The sequence below is a fragment of the Dreissena polymorpha genome, chromosome 3 (genome assembly GCF_020536995.1).
Source record: "Dreissena polymorpha isolate Duluth1 chromosome 3, UMN_Dpol_1.0, whole genome shotgun sequence".
NCBI lineage: Eukaryota > Metazoa > Mollusca > Bivalvia > Myida > Dreissenidae > Dreissena > Dreissena polymorpha.
In genome coordinates, this window is record NC_068357.1 from 27,125,504 (window position 1) to 27,134,922 (window position 9,419).

The 9,419-nt window shown below is 36.6% G+C and overlaps 1 protein-coding gene across 2 annotated transcripts in view; it reads left to right on the forward strand.

The window, feature by feature from the left end:
* Window positions 1-6,478, forward strand: part of LOC127873387 (retinol dehydrogenase 14-like) — a 13,226-nt gene extending 6,748 nt beyond the window's left edge. Inside the window, exons 2-3 of one of the 2 annotated variants that reach the window (XM_052417240.1) lie at window positions 3,586-3,643; window positions 4,855-6,478. In XM_052417240.1, the coding sequence (XP_052273200.1) occupies window positions 3,592-3,643; window positions 4,855-5,795 (993 nt within the window). In that variant the 5' untranslated portion in view covers window positions 3,586-3,591 and the 3' untranslated portion in view covers window positions 5,796-6,478. The remainder of the gene's footprint in view (window positions 1-3,585; window positions 3,644-4,854) is intronic. The other variant, XM_052417241.1, reaches the window with a different exon arrangement.
* Window positions 6,479-9,419: the final 2,941 nt, after the last annotated feature.

A 9,419-nucleotide genomic window follows, 5' to 3' on the forward strand; every position in this document is an offset into this window, starting at 1 on the left:
CGTGATTTCATTGAATGCCCTACTGTAGCTCAAATATCCTTCGATGGATTTTTTTCAAATTTCAACACAATCTTAATATTGATAAACCCTGATCCCCTTTCGTTTTTGACGGAATTCTGAATTGTCGTTCCAGAGTTATGGGACTTTGTTCGTCAAAATTTCGTGATTTCCATGCTCATGTACTTATAAAATAAACCATGTATTCAAATACAAATAAACTGAAGTAAAAAAATGATTCAAAGGGTTATTTATTACCTTACTACTTCATTGGCGAACGACGGGCGTATCATGCGCTCATGGCGCAGCTTTTATTCCTTATATGGCTACATGTATATATGGCTTTAGTAAAACCTTGTGAACTATCTAGAGGCCACATTTATTGTCCAATCTTCATGAAATTCGGTCAGAAGATTGGTCTCAATGATATCTTGGATGAGTTCGAAAATGGTTACGTTTGCTTGAAAAACATGGCTGCCAAGGGGCGGGGCATTTTTTCTTATATGGCTATATATGGCTATAGTAAAATCTTGTTAACACTCTAGAGGCCACATTTATTGTCCGATCTTCATGAAACTCAGTCAGAATATTCGTCCCAATAATATCGTGGACGAGTTAAAAAATGATGCTGGTTGGTTGAAAAACATGGCCGCCAGGAAGCGGGGCATTTTTTCTTATATTGCTATAGTAAAACCTTGTTAACACTCTAGAGGCCACATTTATTTTCCTATCTTCATGAAACTTGGTCAGAAGATTTGTCCTTATGATATCTTGGATGAGTTCGAAAATGGTTTCGGTTGCTTAAAAAACATGGCCACCAGGGGGCGTGGCATTTTTCCTTATATGGACTTATGAATCTTCATGAAACTTTGTCAGTATATTTTTTTTAATGATATCTTGGATGTGTATGAAAATGGTTTTGATCTGTTGAAAAACGTGGCTGCCAGGGTGTTCACTAGTCATGAAAGTTGGTAAGAACATATTGTTCTAATGACATCTTGGGCTGCACAGAACAGGTCAGTTCCTTTTAATCTCAGGTGAGCCACTTTGGGCCTTTCAGGCCCTCTTGTTATATTATAAATTTACACTATAGAAAGTGAATACATAATTATATTTATGCCCCCCTTCAAAGAAGAGGGGATTTATTGTTTTGCTCATGTTGGTAGGTCGGTCCGTCCGTCCACCAGATGGTTTTCGGATGATAACTCAAGAACGCTTAGGCCTAGGATCATGAAACTTCATAGGTACATTGATCATGACATGCAGATGACCCCTATCGATTTTCAGGTCACTAGGTCAAAGGTCAAGGTCACCATGACTCAAAACAGTAAAATGGTTTCCTGATGATAACTCAAGAATAATTAGGCCTAGGATCATGAAACTTCATAGGTACATTGATCATGACTGGCAGATGACCCCTATTGATTTTCAGGTCACTAGGTAAAAGGTCAAGGTCACAGTGACTCGAAACAGTAAAATGGTTTGCGGATGATAACTCAAGAATGCTTACGCCTAGGATCATGAAACTTCATAGGAACATTGATCATGACTAGCAGACGACCCCTTTTGATTTTCAGGTCACTAGGTCAAAGGTCAAGGTCACAGTGACTCGAAATAGTAAAATGGTTTCCGGATGATAACTCAAGAATGCTTACGCCTAGGATCATGAAACTTCATAGGTACATTAATCATGACTGGCAGATGACCCCTATCAATTTTCAGGTCACTAGGTCAAAGGTCAAGGTCACAGTGACTCAAAACAGTAAAATGGTTTCCATATCATGACTCAAGAATGCTTAGGCCTAGGATCATGAAACTTAATAGGTACATTGATCATCACTAGCAGATGACCCCTATTGATTTTCAGGTCACTAGGTGAAAGGTCAAGGTCACAGTGACAAAAACCGTATTCACACAATGGCTGCCACTACAACTGACAGCCCATATGGGGGGCATGCATGTTTTACAAACAGCCCTTGTTACAAATGTTTATATACACACAGGGCTCTCAGAAATGCTTAATCAAGCATATTTGTACGCTTAAAATTGAAAAATGATTCCTATTTGAAACCAATTGAGAGTCCCCAGGACTCACCTTTTTGAATAACTGGGATCTTCAAGTCAATCCATTAACAAACAAAACCTGTAGGGCAATCTCCTATTTAAACTCAAGCCAACACAATTTATTTTCTCACACCTGTTTAAAATTGAATAAATCAAGTGCAGTAATGTTTCTAAATTATTCCATAGTTTTCCCACATCCCATCCTCTAGGGAGCTAAGCCCTGATGCTTTATCTGACAGGAAGAGCATGCTTCCAGTAATGTAGTATTAATTTATGCAGTTTGAAATGGCCACTTGGTGATGTGTTACAAATCTACAATTTTAACTTCCTAGAAACTTGCCCATAAAAGACGTTTGATGTTTGCCAACACCATTCACAACTTGCAGTTTTTAAGGCATAAGTTTAATTGATGTCATCTGGTAACACTGTTGAAATTGTCAAAGACTTTTGTATTTAACTGGTTTTATTGTTGTTTAAAATGGAAATATCATTGCAGGGTAATGATGTTTTGTTTACAAAAAAAGTAAATGTATATAAGTGGGGTGTGTATGTAAATATATGAAGCTCTTTTATGCACACTTGCCTTAAAAGAGTTTTTTATTTTATTTTTTTTCTACATGATTTTTTATTTAAGTAACAATAAAGAGAACATAATGAGTGGGATTCCTAATGTACATTGTGTATTTGGGTTTTTAATAATAAAACAAACAATTACATTATTTATTATTTTATTTCATTCTTTATTTAATGGATTTTTCCAAGTAAGGAGTCCAATGACTCCTGTTTGAAAATCCTAGTGAGACCCCTGTACACATATACAGTTGTATATGAAAACATGTGAACACTCTAGAAGTCACATTTTTTGCCCAATTTTCATGAAATTTGGTCAGAACATTTGTTTCCTTGATACGAGAGTTGAGAAATGGTTCCGGTCAGTTGAATAACATGGCTGCCGGGGGGGGGGGGGGCAGTTTTCTTATATTTATATAGTAAAAAAAAAATTTGTGAACACTAGAAGTCACATTTTTTGCCCAATCATCATGAAACTTGGTGAATAGATTTGTTTTATATATATCTCAGATGAGTTTGCAAATTGTCCCGATGGGTCAATAAACATTGTTGCCAGGGGGTAGGGGCAGTTTTCCTTATGTGACTATATAGAGAGAAACCTTGTGATCGAACACTATAGAAGCTCACCTGATTGCTCAGGTTAGGTTTTAGGATTGGTCTTTGTCCGCTGTCCGTCCGTCCACATTTGGTTTGTAAACACTCTAGCATTCACATTTCTCAAGCATTCTTTATCAAAGTTGCTGAAAGATCTCAGTCAAGTTTGATGATGAGCAAATACACATAATTAATGCCATAATTATTGCCCTTAGATTGTCCAAATTTTCATTATATTATACAAAATCCTTGTAAGCAAAGTTTGATGTTTGGTAAGGGGGGTCAACTCAAAATAAAGGTCACCATTTCAAATCTTACAAAAACAAAAAAACTTAATGCACTGTAACATGTCAATTTCAGAGTGAAATGGGTTGGAATCTGGAGCTTCCCAACGCAACGGTCTGCATAGGCATTGCAGGTTGGCATTCTTTTTTATGTCCCCCACAATAGTAGTGGGGGACATATTGTTTTTGCCCTGTCTGTTGGTCTGTCTGTTTGCGCCAACTTTAACATTTTGCAATAACTTTTGCTATATTGAAGATAGCAACTTCATATTTGGCATGCATGTGTATCTCATGAAGCTGCACATTTTGTGTGGTGAAAGGTCAAGGTCAAGGTCATCCTTCAAGGTCAGAGGTAAATATATGTGGTCAAAATCGCTCATTTTATGAATACTTTTGCAATATTGATGATAGCAACTTCATATTTGGCATGCATGTGTATCTCATGGAGCTGCACATTTTGAGTGGTGAAAGGTCAAGGTCATCCTTCAAGGTCAGAGGTCAAATATATGTGGCCCAAATCGCTTATTTTATAAATACTTTTGCAATATTGAAGATAGCAACTTGATATTTGGCATGCATGTGCATCTCATGGAGCTGCACATTTTGAGTGGTGAAAGGTAAAGGTCATCCTTCAAGGTCAGAGGTCAAATATATGTGGCCCAAATCGCTTATTTTATGAATTCTTTTGCAATATTGAAGATAGCAACTTGATATTTGGCATGCATGTGTATCTCATAGAGCTGCACATTTTGAGTGGTGAAAGGTCAAGGTCATCCATCACAAGGTCAAGGTCATCCTACAAGGTCAAGCGTCATATATGGGGACATTTTGTTTCACAAACACATCTTGTTATGTCATGCACATAGGGTGGTAACTGTGGTTGTAACAATAACTAAGTTTACTTGAGTAAAGATTTTCTTGGAATAACCATGGTAATCATTGATAACATAATTTATTTGACAACTTGCAATTGCTTTCTATGCAATTCGTGGATTCAAATAGTAACTTTAAGTCTTTTCAATATGTGATTTTTTTAATTTTTGAAAAAGAGGGCAAGATATGTTACATGTATGTATGTGTAATGTTAAAGTCTGTTGTAATGAAACAGCATACCTAAGAAAATAAGATGTTGGTTGGGCTCAATGTTCAAGGTCCCACTGTGCCAAAAGTTTATTTTAGAACAAATGTCCGAAATGCCGACAAGCACTAGAAAGTCAAGCATGGTATCCTCCAACAGTTCTTGTTAAGATTTATCGTTAGAAATTCCTATTGCATATTGAAACCTAGATTATTTAAAAAAAACTGAGATAAGTGCATTTAATAAATTTGTTTAACTACATTTCAGGTGTCACAGTGCTAGCAGTTAGGAGAGCTATCTTACATTTTTCAGCACGCTGTCCCAGTCGTGCCCTTATGACTGGAAAAACAGTGGTCATAACTGGAGCGAACTGCGGCATTGGGTATGAAACTGCTTTGGACATGGCAAATAGACAAGCCCATGTAATCTTAGCTTGTAGAGATGTAAGCAAAGGTCTGAGTGCTGCAAAATCTATCATTAGGAAAACTGGAAACCAGACTGTGGAAGTGAAAAAGCTAGATCTTGCATCATTTATGTCTGTTCATGAATTTTGTGATGACATGAAAAAGTCTGTTGGCAAATTGGACGTGCTAGTTAATAATGCAGGGGTCATGAATGCACCGTATGCTCTCACTGAAGATGGACTTGAAACCCACATGGCAGTGAATCATTTCAGTAATGTTTTGCTTACCAATTTGCTTCTTGAGTTGTTGCAAAAACCTACGAGCAGCAGGGTAGTTTTTGTGTCCTCCTCACTTCACAAGTACGGCAAACTAGATTTGAATACCTTGAACAGTGAAGAGACGTATAAGACTAAAAAGCCGTATGCATCTAGTAAGCTGATGAACTTACTGTATGCAAGAGAACTTCAAAACTGTGTGCCTTCTAATGTGTCTGTGTACACATTACATCCTGGAATGGTGCGAACAAACCTTGGCAGACATGCTGTGATATTCAATAAATTGTTCAAAATATTCTGCTTTCCGGTTTATGCAATGCTCTATTCGTTGTACGTGTTGCTTATCAAGACTGCGAGGGAGGGTTGTCAGACGGTTGTATACTGTGCCGTTTCCCCGGAGCTTGAAGGCGAGAGAGATGGTTACTATGGCAACTGCAGAAAGGAGGAGTGGACCATTCCTGGTAGTGACCTTGACCTTGCCAGGAAGGTGTATGATCTTAGCATGAAGGTTACAAAGCTCAAGGATTAAAAATTTTCAGAATGACATTTCTATGGAAAGTGCTGAAAGAAGGAGTGGTCCTATCCATCCGAATAGCAACCTTGAGCTTGCCAGAAAGGTGTACAACTTTAGCTTGAAGATTACAACAGTCACATAATAGGAATTCAGAATACAATAATTATAATAAAGTGCATAATACTTTGTGGTACATTGTCTCCAAGTTTGTACAGCAAGAAACTGATATGTTACTAATGGAGTCAAAAAGACCTGACTTGATTTAGTTCTCGCACACATCTTAGCTAATAAATAAAAAGACACTGTGTACGATTAAGTTTGTTCTTTACTTTTGCAATATTGAAGATAGCAACTTGATATTTGGCATGCATGTGTATCTCATGGAGCTGCACATTTTGAGTGGTGGAAGGTCAAGGTCATCCTTCAAGGTCAAATATATGTCTTCTAAGGGGCGCAATAGGGGGCATTGTGTTTCTGACAAACACATCTCTTGTTTTATAATTATAATTCTAATATATTTAATCATCTGGCAATTTAGTCTGATTTTGCAATTTAATAGATAGTTATTTTTCTCATTATACATGTTTTTTATTGAAAACAGAGTTTTCAATTATTTGCATTTCATTGGTTATTTTTCTCATTATACATGTTTGTAATTGAAAACATAATTTGTGGATTTGATTAAAAAATTTACTTGAGAGGGTCTTTTTCACATTTTGTATTGTGTACTTGCTCAATATTATAAAATCTCACCCCAAACCAAATTCAAGTCTTGTTCACTGGGATCATGTGGAGCAATTTTTTTTTCAAATTTCACTTTTTTTTTAGATATTATTGGGATGAATCTTCTGACCGAGTTTCATGAAGATCGGACTATAAATGTGGCCTCTAGAGTGTTAACAAGATCTTACTATATCCATATAAGGAAAATGCCCCGCCCCTTGGCAGCCATGTTTTCAAGCAAACGTAACCACTTTCGATCTCATCCAAGATATCAATCTTCTGACCAAGTTTCATGAAGATCGGAAAATAAATGTGGCCTCTAGAGTGTTAACAAGGTTTGACTATAGCCATATAAGGAATAATGACCCGCCCCCTGGTGGCCATGTTTTTCAAAAAAAGGGCATCATTTTTGAACTCGCCCAAGATATTATTGGGATGAATCTTCTGACCAAGTTTCATGAATATTGGACAATAAATGTGGCCTCTAGAGTGTTAACAAGATTTTACTATAGCCAAATATAGCCATATAAGGAGAAATGCCCCGCCCCTTGGCAGCCATGTTTTTCAAGCAAAGGTTTCGGGTGATTTTGAGGTGCATACCTTGTTATATATATATATTTGAAAGTGAACATTTTTTTTCCAGAAAAGTGAATTTTTCGTTATAATATGATTATTTATCATTCAAAATGATGTTTTCACTAATTAATATCATAGCTACACGCTAACCACCTGTGGTCCTAAATGAAGGAATTTTGGCTGCAACAAAAAAGTTCAGCATTATAGCCCATAGCCACACTTCAACCGTGTTAGGCAATAAACTAGCAACTACATTTTACCACTGTCACCGCAGTCAAATGTTCAATTATTTGCAGTTCATTTGTTATTTTTCTCATTATACATGTTCGTAATTGAAAACATAATTTGGGGATTTGATTAAACAAATTACTTGAGATATTGTCTCGTTCCTTTCACATTTTGTATTGTGTACCTGCTCAATATTATAAAATCTCACGGCAAAACCAAATTAAAGTCTTGTTCACTGGGATCGCATGGAACTTTTTTTTCTTCAAATTCCCTTAAATTCTTTACGATCAGTCTGAGACATGTTGTTATTTGAGTCTTTCATACAAAACACTTCAGTACAGCCGTGGTAGGCAATAAACTAGCAGATCACTATGTTTTACCACTGTCACCGCATTCCGTTCATTTTACTCGAAGGAAACAAGTTCGTTTTTACACCATCGCTACTGAGGTTGCTCTGTTATATATTTTAATTGTATCAAATGCAAATGATACTGCCAATCTATATATCGTTGTTATCTTTGATAAGTAGTCATTTGGGTAATTTGCACAACTGGGTAGCTATATGCATATTTACACAGAGCAGAGACGTGCTTGTATTCATGATAATCTTTGCCCGGAGATAGCTACTTTGTCCAACTTCTTATTTACTTTGCTAGATTATCATAGTATTTCAGTTTATATATGTATTATCTATGTTTACGTAAATCTCGGCATAAACATCGTTTGATAAATGTATGTGATGTTGAGTAACTTTGAAGCAAGGTAAAAGACGTGACTTTGCTGATATTAAAGGGGCCTTTTCACGTTTTGATAAATTGACAAAATTAAAAATAGTTGTTTTAGATTCGCAAATTTTCGTTCTAGTTATGATATTTGTGAGGAAATAGTAATACTGAACATTTACCATGGTCTAATATAGCCATTATATGCATCTTTTGACGATATGAAAACCTGAAAATTATCAAAGCGTTGCAACGCGAAACGATTGAATAATTTGGAAAGTTCTGTTGTTGTCTTTATATTTTGGGAAACAACGAGGATTTCTTATATAAGTAAAAAATACATCCGCTGATTGCATGAGCACTGATGGTCGAGTGGTCTAAGCGGGAGACTTTTTACTCCAAGACTCCAGGGGTCAGTGGTTCGAGGTATCCGGAGAGGCGCCCCCCCCCCCCCCCGGAGAAGTGCCGCCTTATTTCAAAGGGGGCGCGAGTGGTTCGAGCCCAGTTGAGGGTTACTGTTTACTCTTTTTTTAATTGTATTCTTGTTTTTTACTGGAGATTTTTAGGTCCAATTTTTTTATTTTATCAATATAAAGTATTTAATGACAAGCTTCAATACTTGCCAAAATCTGTGAAAAGGCCCCTTTAAACTTTCGGTATAAATCAACACTACTTTTACTGCAGCTGCTGCCTCTGCTGCATTTGATCATACTATTGATCCTGATTATAAACTCTTTTGACACTGCCTGTTTCAGAAATAATATGGTATCTTTTGTTATAAAGTTTCCCCTGCGCTTGGTGTATGAAGATGTACGCTTAACTAATGCGGGGCCTTCAGTGTAATCCATTTGCTGTACCCGAATTAAACTCGTTAAGATCCATAACTAGAAAACGAAAACTGTTTTCACAACTGTCCCACACTTTTTCTACAGAATTGATTGTGTCATTAAGTACCATATGAAAGTAAAATATCGTATTTCGAACAATGGCGTTTCGTCACTGGAACAAAATAAGTGACATTTAATTCATTCACGCCTTTGAGGAAATGTGTACCATGAAAATTGATGGGACCAAGAAATATGTTAATGAGGCGATGTAACCACCCCCTTTTTACTTATCTGCTCCTTTATACGACGCTCTGCCACACCCATGGCCATAAAAAGTCAATTTGTTGGTCAAAAATCAAACAGGCTCGAGTTAAATAATGTTAAATGAAACTAATATCTGAGTACCGAAAATATCATTTGAAAGTTGTTTAGCCCTATGGAAGATATCCGTTGCTTGATCAATTCAAATATGTTTAAATGTCGCTATGGGCTGGGCTCCATTGCGTTTCTAGGCTCGACATCTTTCAACAAAGGCGTTTGCATAATACATGGATGCAACTTCT